At 49.9% G+C, this 23,812-nt stretch overlaps 2 protein-coding genes across 2 annotated transcripts in view; one reads left to right on the plus strand and one right to left on the minus strand.

Moving 5' to 3' along the window:
• Window positions 1-7,455, plus strand: part of plekho1a (pleckstrin homology domain containing, family O member 1a) — a 10,569-nt gene extending 3,114 nt beyond the window's left edge. Inside the window, exons 3-6 of the mRNA XM_062446184.1 lie at window positions 3,241-3,381; window positions 4,428-4,532; window positions 5,525-5,626; window positions 5,714-7,455. Coding sequence (XP_062302168.1) covers window positions 3,241-3,381; window positions 4,428-4,532; window positions 5,525-5,626; window positions 5,714-7,132 — 1,767 coding nt within the window. The 3' untranslated portion in view covers window positions 7,133-7,455. The remainder of the gene's footprint in view (window positions 1-3,240; window positions 3,382-4,427; window positions 4,533-5,524; window positions 5,627-5,713) is intronic.
• Window positions 7,456-17,296: 9,841 nt separating this feature from the next.
• glmp (glycosylated lysosomal membrane protein) lies at window positions 17,297-22,433 on the minus strand. Its single transcript, XM_062445725.1, has 6 exons — window positions 22,291-22,433; window positions 20,499-20,771; window positions 19,629-19,823; window positions 18,782-19,000; window positions 18,341-18,612; window positions 17,297-17,942 (listed from the first exon to the last, which is right to left on the minus strand). The coding sequence occupies exons 1-6, from the start codon at window positions 22,399-22,401 to the stop codon at window positions 17,768-17,770; spliced, it is 1,245 nt and encodes a 414-aa protein (XP_062301709.1). The 5' UTR covers window positions 22,402-22,433; the 3' UTR covers window positions 17,297-17,767.
• Window positions 22,434-23,812: the final 1,379 nt, after the last annotated feature.

Raw genomic sequence — 23,812 nt, forward strand, 5'->3', positions numbered from 1 at the left:
TTCAACCTCCAGTCAGAACACCGAGGCACCAGTGTCCTACCCTGGGAGGTGACAGCTCTGAGCCGTGTTTACAAGCGCTATGGTGTGTGAGTGTGTGAGAGTGTGTATGTCGGGGGCGGGGGGGATGCGTGTGTGATGCAGGAAGCTCTCTGCATGGAGGAGGCTGTGTGGGGGGAGTCCTGAACTTTATGTTTCAACAAAACTGCTGAGTTTTCGTCATCAGAGAGAGAGACGACTGGAGAGCTTCTGTCCGCCTCTGCTAGAGAAGTGTGTGTGCAGGTGTGTGTGTGCAGGTGTGTGTGTGCGTGTGAGTGTGTGTGTATTGGGGAAGGGTGGGGGGTGTATAGGGTGTGCGTGCATGTGTGTATCTGTTCCTGTCCTGGAGATAGCACCCTTTATGTTCCTCGGCTGTCATCTCATACTGACCTCTGATTGGACGAGAGGATGCTCATCTCATGCAACTTTAATGAGAGCACTTGCTGTTCCCTGGCCTGCTGGCCTTTGATTGGTGGGCTGGCCGGGGAGGGCCGGGCCGGGGCTGTAAGTGGTTCCTCTCTTCAGACACCAGTGATCTGAGTGAATTATGGATGAGATCTCAACATTGTGTTTATATATAGAGAGATGGAGGTGCAGAAGGGTTGGGGGGATGGAGGCAGAGAGGATGGAGGAGAGACAGAGAGGGGTGGAGTGAGAGATGGATGCATGAATGGGGTGATGGCAATGAATAGATGGATGGATGGAGTAGTGGACATAGAGGTGGAGAGGGAGTTATTCTTAGAATGGATGACCTCAGGAGATCAAAGTGAACTTCAACCTGGACACCAACTCAAGAGCTTTGGAATTGGTTGAACAAACATATAGAATTATTTATGATTGGTTCATGTCAGACAACGTAATGGGTTCAACGGAGGGCTGTTGTGATTGGAGGGCAAGGTTGTGTTGCCGGGGGAAAGGAGGCAGAGATTATGATTGACCAAGCTCAGTGTTTATGACTGCTGAGGTCACGGCACTCTAGTTTGGCTTATACACTGTATAGATACTGTATTGATATAATTATGTAGAGACTGTTCGGATTGAGGAACAGCAGGTCTGTAGACACACACAAACACATAGCTGTAAACAGCACAACATTTTCCTGTGTGAGGAAACTCCTAATCCATTTCTGTTACTTTAATGCTAACCTGGTTTATATAGCAGACTAAAGCCTGTAGCCTTGATTACAGGGTGTTACTGCTGCACATTCGCACACACACAGTGACACACACACACACACACACACACTCACACACCCTACTCTGGAGTAGGACCAATCGGTTAGCGCTCCAGGGCTCTCCCTCATCACTGTGTGTTTGTGTGTGTGTTTGAGAGTGTTTATGTGTGTGTGTTTGAGAGTGTTTGTGTGTGTGTGTTTGAGAGTGTGTATACGAGTATGTATCAACTAAAGTATCTTTGCATTTTTGGGATGTGATACTAGGTTATTTTCAGTGATGAGGGATTTGACATGAAATCACACACATAGACACACACGCACACACACCTAACACAGTTTTTCCATATAGCAGTCAGGAAGTGAAATATTGAGAATGACTCCTCAGGGCTTCTTTTGCTCCATATTAGGGTTGTGTGTGTGAGTACGTGGGTGTGTGTGCCTGTGTGTGAGTACGGGTGTGTGTGTGCCTGTGTGTGTGTACGTGTGTGTACGTGTGTACGTGTGTGTGTACATGTGCGCGTGTGTTTGGCATCAAAGAGCTGCTGTCCTGACACTAGAGAGAGAAGCAGCACAGTACCATACTGTGATCAAAGATATCTTCACACACACACACACACACACACTCTCAAAGCAGCCTATGATGCCGCAGTATTATTCTGTTACTGTGCTAGAGCTGAAAGTATCATAGCAGACACACACACTCACACAAACACAGACAAACACACACACGCTCACACAAACACACGCAAACACACACACACTCAAACACAGACACACACCAAACAGAACAGCGACACGAAACACAGCCGCTCACACCAACCATGACCCCAAGCTACCTCAGTGGTGTGTACAGACACTAATGTGTCCCTGTGGGAGTCCTAAACCCTGACCTCGCCCTTCAACACGCACACACCACATACACACTCACACACCATGCATAGCGTGCACACATGCAAACACAACACACTACATAGACACACGCACGCACACTTACACACACAGGTTAGCTGCTGTCAGTCAGGGTGAGGTGGGGTCGATGTCTGTGACCCTGGTGTCGCTGATTACAATTGATCTGCCTTTAAATGAGACGCTCTGGTCTGGGTCTCTGGAGAGGGCTGAGAGGAGGCTGGGGAGGGTCTCACGCACAAACACACACACACAGACACACACACACACAGACATAGACACACACAAACACACACACATACACACACACAGATATAGACACACAAACAGACACACAGACAGACACACACACAAACACACACACAGACATAGACACAAACACAGACACGCACACAGACATAGACACACACAGACACACGCATACACAGATACAAACACACTTATACAGATACATGCACACGCATGCATACACATGCACATCTGTCTTTGTGTATTATTTGAGCTGCTATCTGGTAGGTTGAGCATATTCTGTGTGTGAGAGAGAGAGTAGGTGTATGTGTGCGGCTGTGTATGCGTCTGTGAAAGAGAGAGAGAGAATCTGGGTGTGTGTGTGTGTGTGTGTAGGGAAGAAGGCCCCTGGGTGACTAGAGGTAATTAGTCTTGTCCCTGGGGTTAAACGGCAAGCCTCCTGCTGTAGTGCATCATACACTGTGTGTGCGTGTGCAAGAGTGTGTTTGTGTGCGAGTGTGTGTGTGTGTGTGTGTCGTACGCAAGCAAGTGTGTCTCTCTGTGACGGCAGATGGTGAAAGGTTTAACTACAAATTGACAGGAGTCATTTGCCTGCTTGTCCTGTATTGATGCGGCTCCAGCTGCCCAATGTCGGCCTTCATCACAAACCTTCTCTGCCTTTTATATAACCCGGTTACACACACCATCTCACTCCTGGGTGTGTGTTTGTGTGTGTGTGTGTACGTGGGTGTATGTGTGCGTTTATGTGTGTGTATGTGTGTGTATGTACGTGCGGGTGTGTGTATGTCTGTGTATGCGTATGTCTGTCTGTGTGTGTGTGTGTACGTGTGTGTGTATGAGTGTGTGTGCGTTTGTGTGTATGTGTGTGCGTACAGGTGAAGGATGAGCGTAAGGTGCAGGAGGTGTTCGACCTGGCGGACTATGAGCGCTCTGAGGAGCTGAGGAAGGCCAAGAGCCGCAGCAAGAAGAACCACAGCCGCTTCACCCTGCTGCGCTGCCGACAGCCTGGGAACACGGTGAGACCTGCCGCCCAGGGGGGGGAGGCCGGGCTGGGCAGGGGAGGCAGGACAGCCTGGGGACATGGTGAGGCCTGCTGCCCAGGGATGGGAGGCCAGCCATTATCTTATGTGCCACACACACACACAAACACACAGCTCTTCGTTGTCATGGTTTCCTTCTCTCTTCTTCGTTGGTTTGCATGCGTTTACATGCTTTTATTTTTGTACCATTAAAGCGGTATATGATTGTGTAAATATACATACACACACCACAACCAGACAGGGATTGTGGGATTCCTCCCTAGTATGAGTAATCCAGAGAATCTGATTAGCTCATCAGCACAACTTCTCTCAACCGGAATTCTCCCTCCTCCCCAGCCCCCAGCCCCCCGGTCCCCCGCTGGGTTTGACCCTCTTCAGCTCCCATCAGCCTCACCACCTGCTACACTTCCTGCTCATCAGAGTGTGGATGGTATCTTATCATTGGGTGTGTGAGATGAGAGGAGGTGTGTCTCACACAGACCAGTGAAGTAGCTGGGGTTAATTGGATTGGGTCTGAATTCGAGCTCTGAAAACCAGCCTTAATGATGCCTGAGACGTCTTTTCTAGTAGCTTAGAGATTTAGACCTCTGCTCAGGATAAGAACCAACTTAAGCCCAGTGCCTTGTCAAGGTTTTTATCCAGGTCTTCTGTGTGATTTAGGCCTGATCAAGTTCTTTACTCTTCTCCCTCTTCAACATCCTCATCCCTCTCTTTCCTTTCCTCCCTCCTCCTCCTCCTCCTCCACCTCCTCTTCACCTTTAACACCTCCCCTCTCTACATTCCTCCTTCTCTCCTCCTCTCCACCTCTAACACACTCCTTCTCTCCTCCTTTCCTCCGCTTTCCTCCCCCCTCTCACACTCCTCTCTGCCTCTCACACCTCCCCTCTTCACACTCCTCCCTCCTCCTCTTCACCTCTTACACGCTCGCGCTCTCCTTCTCCTCTCCTCTCACACGGCCCCTCCCTCCTCTCCTCGTCTCCCTCTCTAACCCGCTCCCTCTCTCTCTCTCCTCTCCTCCTCAGGCTCCTAACCTGATGTTTCTGGCCGTGAGTCCTGAGGAGAAGGAGTCTTGGGTCAACGCCCTCAACCTTGCCATCGTCAAAGCCAAGAACCGCATCCTGGATGAGGTAGGTCTCTCTCTCTCTGTCTGTCTGTCTCTCTCTCCATGTCTCTGTCTTATTCTCTTTCAAGCTATCTTTCTCTTTGGGATCTCTTTCATTATCCATATGTATCCCTCTCTATCTCTCTTTTCCCCTCTCTCTCTCCCTCCCTCTCTATCTCTCTTCCCACGCCTCTCTCTCTCTCTCTCTCTCTCTCTCTCTCTCTCTCTCTCTCTCTCTCTCTCTCTCTCTCTCTCCAAGCTCCACAGCTCTCCTTGCTCTTTCTTCTTCCATTCCCTTCATCTCATTTACTTTGAGCAACCGTGCCCCCCCCCCCCCCCCCGACTCAGCACTGTCCCTGAGCACTTTCTCTTAAAACTGGCAGACAGAGATGAAAGCAGCCTTTTGTGTGCGTTTTAGTGTGTGTGTGTGTGTGCATGTGTGCGTGTGTATGCGTGTGCATGCGTGTGTGAGCATGTGTGTGTTTGCGTGTGTGTACAGACAGCGCTGTGCTTGGAAGGAACTGCATGCCCTGGAGGTGTCTATAGTAGATCAAAATGTTTCCTGGGTGAATCCCCATCCACTGGGAAACCAGCAGTCCTACTTGTTACCCCGCCCCTGCCAGCGACGGCCACCTGTTTACCAAGCTCACCTCCGTTGCAAGGTGACGCCTTCCTCCCCCCAGGACCTACTGCATGATCAGGGGCAGATCTCCAGGGGGCAGAGATGGGGGGTGGTGTGGGGAAAATGCACTCTCTCTGCCAGAGAAACACAGTGGTGTGTGTATGTGCGGGATCTATCCTGCCAGCCATCCATCCAGTCATCCATCCAGTCATCCACATATCCATCCATCTGTCCAATCATCCTTCCAACCATCCATCCATCTGTCAGATCATCCACCCATCCATTTATTTGTCCAATCGTCTATCCTTCTCTATCAATGTGTCTTCCAGGTTGTCATTCACCCATATTTGGTGTCTCCCAGGTGACTATTGACAGTCTCCATGCCTGTCTCCTAGGTAATCATCCAGGAAGAGAGCGTCCTGGTCCATCCGACCCGAGACCGGGCCAAGATCCCTCACGGGCGTCGTCTGCCCACCAGGGGACACCTGCTGGCCGTGGTGGGTACTGCAGCCCACATAAATCCCACACAAGGGTTAAACGAACTGACTGGGTCTGTAACTGTAGCCTGTCCACTTCCACCCCAGGCCTCTACTTCCTCTGACGGCATGCTGACCCTTGACCTGGTCCACGAGGAAGACGGCTTCTACCAGGAGGACATCGAAGCAGGGTTCTGGGGGCGGGGCTACCGGGTCGACCAGGACCGGCATCGGACCAAGGGGCGCCAGAGAGCGGGCACGGACGTCTCCAAGCTGCGCGTGACCTCCAGGGAACCTCGGGTTAAGACAGGCAGCCTGCCTCGCGGGAGTGAGCTCTCCTGGGGAAGGCACGGCACCAACCACCTGGATGGCCATCCCCAAAACCAGGCCCAGGCTCATCCCCAAGCTCGCCCACAGCCCCAGGCCCAGTCCCGCACTCCCCAGCCTGGGAAGAGAATGAGCATCCAGGGCAGGAGCCGCTGCGCTTCCATGGACGAGGTTCTCTCCTCCAGGCCGGTCCGCTCCAGGTCCGACCTGCGGCCCCATCCCAGGGAGGAGGGGGTCCAGGCGGGCCCGGTGGCCCAGGCCGAGGGCCCCCCCGTGGGCCAGCTCCAGAGCCTCATCGCCCAGAAGATGCAGCGCGCCCAGGAGCTTCTGGAGGAGATGAGGCTGCAGGAGCTTCAGCGCGCCCGGGGCGGCGGCGACTCAGCCTACCTGAAGGGTATTGACTCGCCCCGGCTACACCACCTCCGCGGGTCGGACTCACCACGCTCCCGCTCCTCGGGGTCCTCCCCCCGCAGCCGGAGCAGCGACTCCCCCCGGCTGAGGGGTAAAGACTCGCCCAGGCTTCGTGGGAAAGACTCGCCGCGGGTCAAGGGGAAGAGGTCACGCTCTAAAGCCACTGACTCGCCCCACTCGAAGGGCGGCGACTCGCCCGTTCTGAAGGGTAGCGACTCGCCGCGCCTGAGAGGCTCTGACTCACCCAGACTTGGCAGCTTTGACTTGTCTCGTCCGGGAGAGTCAGACTCCGGCCAGAGGGCTCCTGACTCTCCTCAGGCGGGTGAAGACACAGAATCCTCGGCCCGCAGGAGCGAAGACTCCCCCGGTATGAAAGGAACTGACTCACCCTGCCTCAGGGGCTCTGACTCGCCACGCAGCAACGACTCCAACTCGCTTCCAAAGGGCAAGGAGTCCCTGGGGGCGGCCGGTAAAGACCTCAGAGCTCAGGACTCCCCCTCTCTAAAGGGCTGTGACTCGCCTCACGCGAAGCGTGTCGATTCGTTGGCCTGCAAGGCCCCTCCCCCCGGGGGCGAGACGTACGAGGTGGAGCGTCGGCGGGCGGAGGCGGAGCAGCTCCTGGAGGAGGCGGTGAGCTCCTGGAAGGAGGCGCAGGAGGTGCTGGAGGAGGTGAAGGAGCTGCAGACGCAGACGCTCCGACGGCGACGGCGACGGCCCTCCGGAGAGACGGACGCCACGGACACGCCCCCCTCGCCGTCACGGGACGAGGAGGAGGAGGACACTCCGTGATTTGGGGCGGCTTTTTGCGTCGCCCAAAAAAAGACTGCGATTGGGTGAAATATTGCTAGTTCTTCCTGTTGTGAAAGCGCACTAGAGAGGCATGATGGGGCCTCTGCACATTCTCTTTATATATATATACATGTGTCACTTCTACAATATTTTGTCTGGCGTTATTTGCTATAAATGTTCAAACACAAAAGGTCTTGAGTGATCTGGCCCCCTTCGAACAGTCCCTGCCCAGACAGTCTGAACACGGACAGTCTGTGATGCCGGACGAGCATGGAGTGTAATGAGAGGATGAGAGGGAGGATCAGAGGATGAGAGCGTAGAGGAGAGGATGAGAGGGGTGAGGGGGAGGAGAGGATGAGCCGATGATCGTGTAGGACGAGAGGATCCGAGGAGTGAGAGGGAGGAGGAGGAGAGGGATAGAAGATGAGGAGGAGAGGAGAGGACGACCAGGGGAGGGAGGGGAGGAGGAGAGGTGTGAGGGGAGAAGGGAAGACGTGAGAAGGGAGTGTGAGGCTGGAGGGAGGAGAGGGAGAGGGGGAACAGAGGGGAAGTGGGAGCCTGGCTGGCTGTAACACGCTGCATGGAGCTCAGGCTGGTCCTGTTCTTTGTTGCTGCCTCTCAGAAGCCCACTCTGGCTGGGGGAGGGGCTGTGGGAACAGGCTGTCCTCAGTACAGGATGGAGCTTGTGTGCGCGCGCGCGTGCGTGCGTGTGGGTGTTTGTATGATCTTGGAGGAATTGGGATGTGTTGCGTGTGTGTGTGTGTTGCGTGCGTGATTCAGTCTGAAGCTGAGGTGCTCCTATGACACACACACACACACTCCGCCTGGGGACCATGATGCCACAAACGTATTAACATTGTTCTATCCGTCTGATATGTAGGTCGGCTCTCATGTGAAAATGCCTTGTTGCTGAAAAACACCAAACATGGGAGATATTTTTAGAGAGAGAGAACAGCAATGGGGCTTGTTAGACATGAAGGAAGTGTGTGACGGAAGGGAGTGGAGGAGAAGTCACAGAGAGAAGAGTGCAGTTGAGGACTCTCACGCTGTTCACACACACCTGGAGGATGTCCATGTCTTGTCTGGCTGAGTAGCAACTAAACAACCACCTGCAAGATCAGAGAGGACTAACTTTCTTCGCGAATCACCTTCTTCAAACCTTCGTTGGATCTGGCAGATGAACCCCAGAGCCCTCTACTTGAAGCAACGCCCAATGAGAACATGCTGTTTACAAACTTACTGGTTGAGGTAACCAATCAGGGAAGGCAGATGGGTGTCAGACCTTCCCTGACTGCACTACTTATATCCATAGCTGATGTTCCACGTCCACATTCTCTGCGTTCTGTTTCGATGCCCAGCGCTCCCCCAAACTGAAATAGAACAGAAATCAATGTTCACACTCAGTATAATGTCCTGGGTTGGTCACATGGCCCAGTTTCCAGCTTCCATTGGCCAGCGACCAAACAGTGATTCATAGGTCAGTGAGTCGAAATTAACATGCGGTGAGCGTCTCATGTAGGACAGAGCAGTCAGAAGCACTGAGATCACCTCACACACACCCATACGCACATACACACACCCATATGCACATACACACATATACACACACGTACACACACATATATACACACACATACGCACATGTACACACACACACACACCCAGCCATACACACACATGCACACATATACACACATACCCCCATATACGCACATATACACACATGCACACACGCAGACACACCCACACACACGTACACACACAAGTCAAACTCCCGCCGTGGGATACCTGTATGCTTGACCGTATGAGCGTTTATCTTCGGAAGCAATATTCTGCCACGGTATGCCTTCAGAGAGCACTGCTAACCTGAGACGCTGGACATGTCTGTGTGGACGGGCAGACCAGACCTCCATGCGCTGAAACCTCCTTGAGACCGGAGCCAAAGACAGGCGTGACAGAGACACTGAACATGTTCCCAGCTAGCCATCACTACTGGGTCGATTAACAACAGTGGTGGAAAATGACTAATGTATGCATAACTGTGAAATAAATCCTTTACACTGAAAAAGAAAGCTTCCGTCCTTTGTCTTTCTCTTGTTAATGTGGCGTTTTGGGTTTCCTCGGGGGAGGGGGGTTTAAATTTTGATCGCATCAAAACCCGTTATGATGGAATCAAGTATTCAGATTTAATTATGGATGAAGGAGAGCGAGGAAGCAAGGCAGAGCTCCCCGTTTTAAATGGCGACAGGCTCGGGCTGAAACCTTCCGGAAGTATCTGATTAGCATGGAGGCAGAGACGCCTGATGGGCCCCGCCTCACACAGGAGGTCAGGAGGTGAAGGAGGTGCAGGGAAGACACACACCAGCGTGAGGAACGATTCCCATCAACTGGTTGTTTCTCTGGTAGAGCGGAGGAGGGGGAGGGGGAGGAGGAGGGGGAGAACTGGAGAGGAATGGATGGGAGGGGAGATGAAGGGGTAGAGAGGTTGGAGGAGAGGATGAAAGGGTAGAGGGGGAGGAGGAGTGGAGGAAGGGAAGAGGGGGAGGATGAGAGGGGAGGCGGAGTGGATAAGAGGGGGATGAGAGGGGGAGCTGGAGAGGATGAGTAGGGAGAGAGGGAAGAGAGACGGAGAGTGTGGAGGGGGAGGAGGAGAGATGAGAGGTTGGTGGGGGGGAGGGGCTGTTCTATTGTGAGTCACCAGCCTGGTACAATCTGTCTCTATGGAGCTGTAACTATATACTCTGTACTGCTAGTATACTTGGACTATTTACTATGTACTGCCAGTATACTTGGACTATACACTCTGTACTGCTGGTATACTTGGACTATACACTGACTGTACTGCTAATATAGTTGGACTACTGTATACTGCTAGCAGGCCTCTTAAGTTTTATGAAAAATGTTTGGCGTGAGATTAACATACCTGTCAATGTTTGGGTACAAATATTCCAGGAGACCGAGGGGGTGGGGGCGTGGGGGGAGGGGTGGGGGCGTGGGGGGGAGTGGTGGGCATGGGGGGGGGGGGGGATGTGGTCGTGGGTATAACTTGAGACAGCTATGAACTCTGCAGAAAACTTCCTGCATGCCTGCTCCTTGTCCATTCATTAATTATAGTGGGACAAGTTACCCCTTACTTCTCAGCTTCAGAAATACAAGGTATACGTGAGAGCGTGATGATAAATGGTTGAAATGCTGGAGTCTCACGACGAATGCGTGAGACTTGAGAGCCCTGTGCTGGTATACTTGGACTGTATACTCTGTACTTCTGCACCACATCCCCTCAGATGCAACGCAACAGAATGTAATCCATTATCTTTGAGTAAACCCTTTCATCCAAAGCAATGTAGAGAGTTTGAACTGGGAACGTCTTGAGATGCAGTCAAGTGCTTTACAACTGAGCCCAGACAGATGTGAGCTGACAGCTGGAGGACCGTACGCTCTCCCACCATCTCGTACGACCGCGTACGGTCGTGTTCAGGCTTGTCTGGTCGTTCCGGTAGAGTGGTGCTGTCAAGACACCGATAACGTGATCCGCCGGGATATGGGGAACCACACCAAGTCCCAGGTGTATAGACGAACAGAACGACAACAACAGCAAACAATGTGCTACTCTTTCCTTGGAAGAGAAGGGAGCAGGGGAGGGGAGGAGGAGAGAGGAACAAGGAGAGGGTGTTGGTGGACATGGAGTTTGATCCTCTCTGTGGCCTGAGCCGGAAACGAAGAGGAAGAGAGGGAGGATGAGGAAGAGGGGGAGTAGAAAGAGAAGGTATAGCAACAGCAACTAAAAATACATCCTGGTTTATTACCCCTACATGATGACAAACCTCGAGCTCATACACACACGCACACGACCGCACGCTCTCACACACACACATTCATACACACGCACACAATGGCACACATACACTCCGACACACGCACATGACCTCACGCACACACACACTCCGACACACGCACATGACCTCACGCACACACACACTCAGACACACGCAAATGACCACACGCACACACACACACACACAAAGAGAGAAGCCGTTCCCTGCCACAGTGGAAGAGCTCCGCATCTCAGCAGCTAATGTATCGTTCTATCCCAGATGAACGCACAGCGCACATGCTCGCTTATAAAAATAACATGACAACCAAAGGCTTTTAGGGACACTGGGGGCCTGCATATTTGATGGGCAGCAATGTGGGACTGTGGTGATAGGACAGCATGCTATCTGGTGGGGTCTGGACCTCGGGGGGGGGGGGGGGGGGGCAAGACAACAGCAAGACAGGGCAGGGCAGGACAGGAGGAGAGGGCAGGGCAGGGCAGGATAGGGCAAGATCATGGAGGAAGATTTATCTGTGTGTATAAGACATCTATGTTGTTATATTTTTTATTTTATTGCTGCTATTTATCTCTAAAATAGCTGCTTTCTCTTTGTTACAACAACACTTGAATTCCCCACAGGATCAGTAAAGGGAAGTAGAATGGAATAGAATAGAATGGAATAGAAAGAATAGAATAGACTGAAGGTGGGATTCAAACACCTCTACACCCTGCTACCATGATACCTTCAACCCCACGCATCCTCCCAGCCTCCTCACTGTGAGGCACCTCTACACAACATCCCTGCACTGTACTACAACTGTACAGGATTATTCTGTTATTATTGTAGGTATAGGTTGAGCTATTGGTACAGCTCAGCGGCAGGAGCTTTTGACTGTAGATCAAGAGGTCTCAGGTTCAAAACCCCCCTTCTGTACTTTCATTTGTGCCAAACGAACACACGATTCATTCACGCTAAATGAATACATTGTCACGTGTTATTGTAGAGCTCACTGAGGTGCAGTAGACCTGTTCCTGTACCACTACTCTGGAGGGCCCAGGTGTGTTCTGGGTAGGTGCTCTGGGGCGTAAGCTAAACACCCACAGTTGAAGAGACAGATCACTACCCATAATGCCACACTAGCTACCCCCCCCCCAAACCCAACTCATCACAACTGGATTAGAAACAGGGCTGACAGCTTAAAAATACCATCGACTAGCCCCCGGTGCTAACCCTGAATCTGTGTGTATTCCCAGTGCTCCACGATAAATAAATATCTAGGAACACAGCCCTGTAAACTCAGGGCTTTCAGTTTCCTGTGCTCATCCTCAACACAGGTTTAATGATGAGAGGGGAAGCAGGCTGGCAGAGGAACTACATCTGTTGACTCTCCGTCACCATATGGAGAGCTCCCACCTCCCAGATTCTGCACACCCCTCCGTCTCCTCATGCAGTATGCATGAGCTTGGCGTGGCGTGGACGGTAATTACAAGGTTCCATCATAGGAGCTGAGATGACTGAGGCCTTTTCCTTCCAGAACGTGCCATGGGAGGAACATGCAGGGACTGTTCCTCGGCTCCAAACCCCAAAATACCAAATATGCAGTTCTGATCCTCGATTTTTTATGCTGTGACTTCTTCATGCACTATTTTTATACCGTTTTGGATAAAAGAGTCTGCTGATGGAATAAAATGTCAAATTAGAGGCCAGGATGACGGCCAGGACAGGCAGTTTAATCTGGGGCGGTAATCTAACTTGTGCTGGCCAATGACAGGGGGCCTAATCTGTGATTGATTGGTGGGTAATGCATTCGGAAGGGTCCGATTGGAGGGTTATAGAGACCAGGTGGGGTCTGGGACCATGATTGGATGAGGGAGGGGGGAGGGGATAAGTCTGTGGAAGATCCCGGGGGGGAGAGGACTCTGGGGGGAGTCTGGGGGGTGAGGGGATAGGGGGGTTTTAATAGAAGGGTGGGGGGCCTCTAGGGGATTTAATTAAGGTGGGGGTTGGGGTGGTGGGGGGCCACAGCTGTTTGGCTTGGTGCCTTTGTGACATGTAGAATCTTTTAACAGGCGATAATTTGGGGCAATTTGGAGTTTGGAAAGAGCGGAAGGGATGGAGGAAGAGGGAGAATGAGAGATGGGGGATGAGAGGAAGGGAGAGACAGATACATAGAGAGAAAGATGGGAGAGAAGGGGGAGGGATACAGAGACAGGGGAGAGAAGGAGGGAGATGAGAGATGCTAGAGAAGGTGAAGATAGAGGGACAGTATGTGTTCATGTGTGTGTGTGTGTGTGTGAGAGAGAGATGTACACAGATAAAATGGACAATACAGAGAGAGAGATGAGACAGAAATGCACTGTGTCGCACAACAGAAGGCAAATGTTGCTCTTTAGTCGTCTGAGTGATCTGAGGCCATCTCAACCTGGGACTCCATATAAGGCTTGGACATGCCCTTGCACTCTTATTGGCTGCTTCCCTAGGATGGGAAGGGGCAACAGTGGGGTGAAAGTGTGTGTGTGTATATAATGTATATACGTGCATGTGTGTGCGTGGATGCGTGTCTGTGTATGCGCATGTGTGTGTACATGCATGCAGGCGTGCGTGTGTGAGTTCCAGAGCTGGAGGCTGTAGCATGTGTATTTGCTATGTCACAAGAGTTGTCTTAGGTACAACAAGATGTCTCCATATCGTGTATTTCATGGACATGATGAAATATTCAACATTTAACCGCCCGAATGCAGAGATGAAACCGGGTGTTAGAAAAACTGCCTCACACGGCACTAATGTATAAGTCTTGTTGTGTCCTTTAAGGCGTTATCTAGGTCACTGGAGTGTAGGTTTGTTGCGGTGTTTAGCCTGGCTACAGACATAAGGATATGTTCATTTTTACCTCGTCTGACCCACCAGTTCAATTTTGTCCACGATAGTTTAGGGCTCGTACTTTTGCAATCGTACACCCCCGTCTGTTTTTCATTCTTTTGTCCAATTAAGAAGACATCATGGGGCTTTCTAACGATGTCACAATGTGAACCACCTCAGAAATAGCCAAGTCATTCCAGCTTGTTAATAAAGTTTGATGCATACATTTAACACAGAAGACGAGCCGTGTTTTCATGTTTCTTTCCCTTGAAATATGTTTCTTTGATGGAAATGTTCAGGAGTCAGGAGGCTAACCTTCTGTCCTCAGGAAACTGTTGACTACTGTGCGTAGGCGTGCAGAGAAGAGATAAGACTGGCGCTGGTATCCAAGGCATCAGAGCACCAGGGTTCACTCATCTCTGCTGCCTCTTCATTCAGCTGTGCTCCTGCCAGGAGCACAACCACTCTATTGTCATAAAAAAAAACATTTTACTTTAGCAGAAGCGTTTACCCAAAGAAACATACAGGAGGGGGTTTGAACCTGGGGCCCTCTTGATCTGCCATCATTGCTCTACCACTGAGCTGTACTCATCCCCGCCAAAACATCACAGCCCCGACTGTCGTCTTCTCCCAAAACGTTTGCGCCATCACGGTTGTTCTGTGAGGTGAGCTGTCGAGGCCATATTCATCCCTCTCTTCCTCCAGACTACGGAGACAGAGACAGAACGAGGCAGTTAAACGCTTATGGCGCCCCCTGTGGGTGAAGACACACACACACCTTCCGCCTTCCTCCACACAGAACTGTAGTGATCAGAACCAATGGGGGCCAACCAGAGGAGCTTCTGATCACAGTGAAGTTCAATCACAGAGAAGCGTCCTGGAACCAGGATCTGTCTGATTGGCTGAACAACTGGATCCTTGGGTGGAGCGAGAGCTACTGTAGAAAAACACAGTTGAACTTTCTGGACAGCATTTTACACACCATTTATGCTTTGCTTGACAGACAGTGACAGTAGAGGGACAGGGAGAAAAGGGGAGAAGATATGCAAGAAACATGTATTGATATTTTTGATATGTGTGCACGTTTATAATTTCATTTATTAACTGTAATGAAATCAAACCTCATAAATGATGAAGTCCATCTGCTTTCCTGGTTTGCAGAGTCGGTTCTGAATACTTACAAGTAACAGGTCATCAAGTGTTTTGAGGTGGGATTGAGTTTCACACAAGCTCAGGCAAGGATGAAGATCCGTACAGTCACAGCTGGTTCACAGACCTTCCAGAGGAATGATGTCATCATCTACCAAGGGTCTCTACTGACGGTCTTAAATCCAGCAGTGGTTACATTCTGCTTCTGTAGATTCTGTGGATGTGCAGGTATCGAGCGACATCACTAGATAACAGACGCTAGCTACTACTCCCTGTTTCTCTTCCTGCTCACAGGGTGATTTCATCAGGTCACCAGACAGTCGCGGTCACAGGCAGCAGGCTGTTTCCTCTGCTTCTTTTGAAGTTGTGAGCTCACAAAGTCAATGACAAAGGTAGGCTGCATACTGAAGAACCATTCCTGAAGCTTTAATTAGTTGACAAGTTCACTCAAAGCTACTAAACATTGTTATGATCACAATATACACCTCTTTATCTTTAATCGTGGGCAAAGCATCAAATATTTTGTCATGAATGAACCCATTCATCTTTAAGTATGCAGGTTCAATCTGGTCATTCTTCATGTTCGGTATAAAACCATGAAATTATGTAAAAACACTATTACAGGTGTATATAGTACGTTATGTGTATATATAATTTATCAGTGTATTATTTATTGAAATTATTATTTAATATATTACTTTATGAATTCTATATTCCTTCATGATGTAGTCTGTGGAATGAAGATGCATCAAAATTTACATTTACATTTAGTCATTTAGCAGACGCTCTTATCCAGAGCGACTTACAGTAAGTACAGGGACATTCCCCCGAGGAAAGTAGGGTGAAGTGCCTTGCCCAAGGACACACGTCATTTTGCACAGCCAGGAATCGAACTGGCAACCTTCTGATTACTAGCCCGATTCCCTAACCGCTCAGCCACCTGACTCCCAAATGCTGCTTTGTTTTCATCCCAACATTAAGGAGGATCTTTCCACCCCACTGCTCAGCCCAGTCCCTCAGTGCACTGACTGGATGTTGTGTTGATGTGAGTGCGTGCGTTTTATACTGCCTCTGTTCAATTAATGTTCACCTGTTCTGCAATCAATTAACAAAAAAGATCCAATCGTTCACTTCGGAATCGAACCTGGGCCCCTTTAGTTACTCATGCCGAGTGAGCCCACACTATCTACCTTTGTAACATTCATGTCATTAGGGCATTTTGAGTTGATTTAAGCGAGCGAGAATGTGTGTGTAAACAAACTATCTGCACGAGACAGATGTTCTTAATACATAACAGTGTGTGTGTTTGTATGTGTGTGGACGCGTGAACGTGTGTCTATGTGTGAAGATGTGTATATGTACATGTGTGTGCTGGGAGGGGGGGCTGGATGGTGTACAGAAAGAGGGATGATGCTCTGATCCTTTAAGATCCTCGTCACTGAGGTCTCGGTAGAGCTGAAAAGATCAGGCAGTGTGTGTGTGTGTGTGCTTGTGCATGAGTATATGTGAGATGAAAGAATTCACCATAGCACCGTACAACAGAAAACATTCTTTAATCATTTGTTCCATTTCATTATCAATAACCAGACGACCTTCAATCTCCACAGTGATCAAATACATAACAAATCACCTTAAAACAGCCCTGCACGGCAAAGAGAAAGTCCCTATGAATTCATTTACAAACCTTAAACCAGTGAAGCACAGAGTGCAAAAGCATTACAGTTTGACCATCCTCCTGTAGGTCTCCTTGACCCTTCCTGTCATTCATACCCCGCCTCCTGTCTTCCACCCCTGTGGGATAAACACTAAGCAGAAAAAAACACCAGCCGTCAGATCTGCTGTTTAACCAAAGTCATTACGTCACCTTGAGTTGGCCTGGGCCAGCAGGATATTGCAATGCAGTACGGAGAATTCTCCATTATTTGATCATCTCCATCGCCGTTCTTGTTACACTTGCTGTGTTTACACTCGTAACCATGTACCCATGAGTAGCATAGGAACGATAAGAAGTGGTCTCTTCTTCGGTTTTCCCTGAGGTTCCCTTCTCCTCTTCTCCTTTCCTCCTCACCTACCCCTCCTCCCCTCCCCCTCCTCTCCTCTCCTCTCCTCCCCTACCTCTCCTTCCCTCCCCCCTACCCCTCCTCCCCTCCCCCTCTTCTCCTCTCCTCTCCTCTCCTCTCCTCCCCTACCTCTCCTTCCCTCCCCCCTACCCATCCTCCCCTCCCCCTCCTCTCCTCCCCCTACCTCTCCTCCCCCCCACCCCTCCCCCTCCTCTCCTCCCCCTACCTCTCCTCCCCTCCCCCCCTACCTCTCCTCCCCTCCCCACCTGTCCTCCCCTAACCCTCCTCCCCTCCTCTTTCTGCCTTCCCTCTCCTCTGTTTCTCTGAGGTCTCTACTATGTTTCAAATCATTCACCTGTACTCTATCCTTGCAAGTCCTATCATCTGCAATGAGAGACCAGTGACTGTGACACAGCCCTACTTGCTTTTTTAAAAAGCTGTCATTAGCAAAAAGTATGTTTGATAAGTACCCCAATAAAACATCACTAACTGGAATGTTCAGCGTTGGTCAAAGTCTTTCTTATGTAGAGACAAACAATGTATACAAACAAATCTGACGATTCAACTGATGGATTCTGGGAAGTACATCAGCCTAATGCTCCACCTAAGTCGTTGATTCTGCATGTCCATCAGTGCAAATCAGAAAAAAAGGTTCAGTCTTAGTTACATCTGCCTGAAACCAGAGAGCCTCTTCTCAGTGGTCTGCCAACGGTCGAAGGCAGGGCAGTGTAAATCCATTCTGGCGTTTGGCCTCAGTTAATTGGTTCATAGGCCGCAGGCGTGGGTGTGGCTTTCCCGCGTATGCAGACCCAGACTCCGCCCAGCAGGATAATCAACAGAGGAGTACCCAAGCCCACCGCCATGATGGTCAGAACCAGAGTAGAGAAGGAGTCCATGGGAGCAGAGCCCAGACCCACCAGAACAGTCCTGGAGGGGAGGGAGGAGAGGAGAGAGATGGAGAGTGGGAGATGGAGAGGGGGGGAGAGAGAAATGGGAGATAGGGAGAGAGACAGAAATGGGAGAGAAAGGGAAGGAGATGGAGAGGGGGAAGAGAGAGATGGGAGGGAGAGAGAGAGAAGGAGATAGAAGGAGAGACAAAGATGGAGAAGAGGGAGAGGGGGGAGACAGAGGGGTGTATACAGAGAGGAGAGATCGTCAGAGCGAGGATAGAGTAAAGGAGGAAGAGGGGGAGTGGGAGGAGAAGGGAGGGAGCCAGGAGAGAGAGGGGTAGATAAGAGAAACGAGTCACTTTATGAAGAAAAATACCTTTTGTACAGTTACAAGGGGACCTGGTGTGTGTGTGTGTGTACGGCAGGAGCCCCTACCAGCGGAGGAAGTTGGTGGTGTTATAGTAGGGGTCTCCAGTAATGCTGAAGGTGATGTTGAGGCCAGTGGTGGGGGAGTGGGAGCCCTCCGTGTAGAAGGCCAGGACCAGGCCAGAGGGAGGGGGCCAGGCCAGGGGCTCTGGGGGGGAGTGGTGGCAGGGGGTGGCATCCTCAAACACGGGCTTGGCTTTCCGATAGGCTACGGGCTTCCACTGGGCGTAGCCTAGCACAGAGGACGAGGAGTTGGGGGGAGACGACGCCCACTGAGACACCTGGGAGGAGGGAGAAACGTCAACAACCAGCAGGCTGAGGAATTAGGACAATGGTGGGACAGACAGACAGACAGGCAGACAGGCAGGCATACTTTAGAGGGTCAGACAGACAGGCATAGATAGACAGACAGACAGACAGGCACAGAAACAGGGACAGACAGACAGTCACCTTGAATATAGACGGGGTGTATTCGTCATCGATGGAGCGAAGCACGTCCACTCTGCTCATGGGATAGGCTCCGCCCACCGACTGCAGCTCCAGGGAAAACCTCGACCCATTGGATCGTGGCTTCACCCCGTCGAGCCGCACACTGATCTGGGAGGAGTTTGCATTGTGTAGGAGGCTGGGCCAACCCTGGTCACGCCCTGCCGCCTCGAAGGCTGAGAACTAACAGGAAGAAGAGAGGCTTCATGAGCCAAAACCGTCTGGCAACACTTTACAATAACGCTCCATTATCTAGTATGTGACAATAAGGTTACATTAACTACCATGTAACTGAAGTAACTATATTTGTAACTATATTAAAAACATTGTAGGTACATAAAAATTGTATGTAATTGAATTGGGTATAATATTATAGGGGAGCAATAAGTCTTAGAGGTATAGGTTATTACAAAAGTGTAAGAAGGCACAGTATGGGGCAGGGGTGTAAGAGCTAAGTGGATGTTGTAAAGGGGCACTTAAAGGCTGAGTTACCATAACAAGATCGATGTTGACATCTGCTTCGCCCTGCTATGTTGTTACTATGGGTATTGCTTTGTGGTTACATGGTAGTTTATGTTACCTTAATGTAAAGTGTTAATAACAGTGCTACAGGCTTTAAAGACTACAATTCCCACTTTCCTCAGTATTCTATGCTAATCCAAAGTGGCTTCTTGAAGCTCATAGCGCGGACTTGCAACGCAGCCCAATTTCAAGCATATTCCATTGCACATAGGACATTATGGCAGTGATCTTAACAACGACAAAGACGTGATACTGTGAACAGGACAATGAAGGCTGCTGTTACATTCACCTTCAGACAGAGGGAGCCATTGGAGAAGCTGTCCCCACCGTCTCCTCCGCACAGCAGTGCAGTGTGGGAAACGGGGTCCAGCGTGGCGTTGAGGTCAGCCCAGGTGAACGTCTGCAGCTCGTAGGGGGCCAGGAAGCTGGAGGGGGGCACTTTGGAGGGGTCCGCTGTGTCGTTCACATCGTCGTACTCCCATAGCTGGGTGGCACACAGTGGAGGGGTTAGAAGTGAGGGGAGGGGTTAGAGACGTGAGGCGTTAGAAGTGAGGGGAGGGGTTAGAAGTGAGGGGAGGGGTTAGAGACGTGAGGCGTTAGAAGTGAGGGGAGGGGTTAGAAGTGAGGGGAGGGGTTAGAGACGTGAGGCGTTAGAAGTGAGGGGAGGGGTTAGAGACGTGAGGCGTTAGAAGTGAGGGGAGGGGTTAGAAGTGAGGGGAGGGGTTAGAGACATGAGGCGTTAGAAGTGAGGGGAGGGGTTAGAAGTGAGGGGAGGGGTTAGAGACGTGAGGCGTTAGAAGTGAGGGGAGGGGTTAGAAGTGAGGGGAGGGGTTAGAGACGTGAGGCGTTAGAAGTGAGGGGAGGGGTTAGAAGTGAGGGGAGGGGTTAGAGACGTGAGGCGTTAGAAGTGAGGGGAGGGGTTAGAGACGTGAGGCGTTAGAAGTGAGGGGAGGGGTTAGAAGTGAGGGGAGGGGTTAGAGACATGAGGCGTTAGAAGTGAGGGGAGGGGTTAGAAGTGAGGGGAGGGGTTAGAGACGTGAGGCGTTAGAAGTGAGGGGAGGGGTTAGAAGTGAAGGATTAGAAGTGAGGGGACGGGTTAGAAGTGAAGACAGTGGTTAAAAACTCCTTGACACACTCAACAGTCGTAATAACACCTCACCCTGGTAAAGACGACAGCGTTACTGTAGAGGATGCTGCTCTGTGGCTCCACCCTCAGGCTGCCGGAGGTATTGTGCGCCAGGAAGGCAGGCCAGTTCACCTCCAGAGTGGAGGACGAAGAGTTGGTGTGCACCAGAAGCAAGGCCGGCGCTCCCTGGCTGCAGAAGAGGAAGTGCAGCGTGTCGTTGACACCCTCGGCCCGCGCGTGCAGCAGGCCAACACCAGGGGGCGGAGTGAGCGAGGGACTGAGACCTGGGTTCAACTCCAGAGACACCTATAGGCCGTAAGGTGATAAGGTGAACCCTGTTATCGTTTCATCCCGCTCCACAGTCTGGCATCTACACAATCTTTAGCTCATAAAAAAGAACGAGTCGTGCTTAGCTACCAAAAAAAAGTTTGTCGCTAAAATTCCAGTCGATTGTCGTTGCGTCTATGTCTTATGCACAACTAGTTTCTTTAGAGCGTAATAGGATTTTGGTGGCACGGTTCGACACGTGATCGTTCTACACCAATAAGGTAGCTGCTTTTTGTCCACACTGATGGACATGGTTGGCAAATAGAGGATGTGACCTTTCACGTCACCTGGATGACCAGAAATTTGGCCCCTGACAGTGTTTTGCATGTGATACACTGCGGCTGCAAAAGTGCCTGTGAGACAGGCAGATGTTCCTGTTTTTCGCTAGGACTGTGTTGCACAGACTTGAAAGAAACTGAGGAACTGGAAGATAATTGTCCTGACACTGACAGTGAGGACTGTGTGTCCTTAATCTGTTATTCCTTATTCTGTGTTGTACAGTTTTATATATCTTGGTATATCTATATTTTGGTAGCTTAGCACGACTCGTTCTTTTTTATGAGCTAAAGATTGTGTAGATGCCAGACTGTGGAGCGGGAATCATTTTCTAAAAGACTTTTCGTGGTTCACCTTGCAGCCTACTATGAGAATCCAGTGATAGAGAGGCACAGTCACCAACATAACTTATTCAGACATCTGTATGAGATGCCTTCTGGGTGCTCCAATACGTTGAGAATCCACTACAAATCTTTATAGATAGAATAAACAAATGCAATGTATTGACTGTCTCTGTTAGTAGCTTAATGATACTTTTTCAAGGTTTCAAAGAAATAAACAGGGGGAGGACTATTCACTCAGAAAGTTGAGGTGAAGCAATGAGTAACATTGTTTTATTGTCATTACAGTCTATGCACAGCAGGCTATAGATCTGACTGTTAAGTGTCTGATGGCCGAATACATGTTGACTACCCTTCACGTTAGCCCAGACGTGGCTAAGACTGTGTGAACCGAGATCAGCATCGCTGATTCAGGATATAATGTCCGTCTGTCTGTCTCATCTCCGTTAATATCTGATAGCTACACGAGTAGTGTGCTGTACAACGCCTACTGTTGCATCTCAGGGATTTATTCTTAAACGCAATGTTTGAGTTCTCGTAAAAGAGAGGACTAACGCTAGCTATACTATGAATAGTTTCTGTAGCGACATTCTGTAGTGTAGACAACTCCCTTGATCCCTAACTTCACATGAACCGGTTGTATCCAATACCTTGACAAAGACCACCTAATATAATTGCCGCACTGCAGCGGTTAGGTCATTAAATTCGATATAATTTAGTGAGTGACAAACTAGACTGGGACAGTCAAATGATGTATTAGGAATGTAAAATACCGGTGGCGCCAGCTATTTAAACGGCTAGCACAAGGAAGTGAAGTCAGTAAAACTTGGTCAAGTGCCACTCTCTATCGCTTTTTCAAAGAACCTAGTTTATAATCTCACCTTCCGACGGTAGCCATCACCCCAGCCGATAAAACACGAGGAAAAACGAACCGTTAAAAGCATAAACAACACACAATGTATAACAGTGTATGTTGTCGTAATCGAAGCCATATTTGTTTTGTCTGGGTAGTTGAAGGTACATCACGTGCCCGCACCCTTAATGGTCAGCTGATGGCGCGTCATATATACCACGGGACAGTTTATTCTCGCGATTGTGACACAACTAACTCACTGCAAGCATTAACAGTTGTGTTGTTCATTGCGTTATTAAAGCATGAGGCATACAGCGTAAAGCATAAAGCATGAAGCATTAGCGGTAGGAGCAGGGGCGTCGTTAGATCCTTTTTACTGGGGCACTGCACGTGCCCCAGTAAAATCCCCCCCCCCCCCCCACAAGCCAGTAAAGTCTGCTGTGCCCCAGTAAAATCTAAAGTTTGAGTTTTAACAAGTAACTTTATTAGTCAGTGAATCATAATCCCGAACAAAATTAATGCAGTATCCCAATTAACGCTTGTAAAATCAAAGCAGTTTAACCGAAAACACAAACAGAATTCCATGTCAGCGCGCTCTTCTGAGTTTGCCAAATAGCCACTGCAGTAGGCACACAGAAGTCAGGTGTCGGACTCGGCACACAAGTCAGAATTGAGGTAGGCTAAGAAAACATTACAAAACTAAAGAAAGTTTCTGAATGATAGGCCTACCGATCATCGTATTTTGACTAAAACATAAAAACAATATCACATGAAGCTCAAAAAACAGTATTTGCGCTCAAATGATAGCGAAAAAATGTGCGCGCACGCATTAACTATTGATGTCCCTGCCCAAGCTGATATCAAACTTGCGTCCCTGAACTGTTGTATAGTGGGTTAAAGATCCTGTAAAGTGGAATTGAAAACGAGTTTTAAGTTCACCACACCACAGAAGAATGTGTTATACCCATCCAAATTCTAATGAATATCCAGGGAATATCCTGAGAATCTAAGAAAGGATCTTAATTCTTTGAGGTTCTTGGGCTGCGGCCAGGTTTTCAGGGCTTTCATGTTTGCTGCATCTGTCTCAACTCCATGCTGAGACACAATGTGCCCCAAGTATTTAGCAGATGTTCGAAATCGTGTACTTTTGCGGAGACAGTTTCAGTCCATACTCCCTCAGCTGTTGAAAGACTTACAGCAGTCTGGATTCATGTTCTTCATGTTAAACTTGATCTGGTAGTAGCCCAACTTCAGGTCAAGGACTGAGAACGACTTTGAGCAGGTCAATATGGCTGAGCGGTGAGGGAGTCGGGCTAGTAATCTGAAGGTTGCCAGTTCGATTCCCAGCCGTGCCAAATGACGTTGTGTCCTTGGGCAAGTCACTTCACCCTACTTGCCTCGGGGAGAATGTCCCTGTACTTACTGTAAGTTGCTCTGGATAAGAGCGTCTGCTAAATGACTAAATGTAAATATTAAAAAAACGTCTTCCAGATTGGGCAAGGCGGATGCATCTTTTTATGGTCTGAGAGTTGAGCTTCCTGAAATTAATG

This window comes from Osmerus eperlanus, chromosome 20, assembly GCF_963692335.1.
Source record: "Osmerus eperlanus chromosome 20, fOsmEpe2.1, whole genome shotgun sequence".
Taxonomy (NCBI): Eukaryota; Metazoa; Chordata; class Actinopteri; order Osmeriformes; family Osmeridae; genus Osmerus; species Osmerus eperlanus.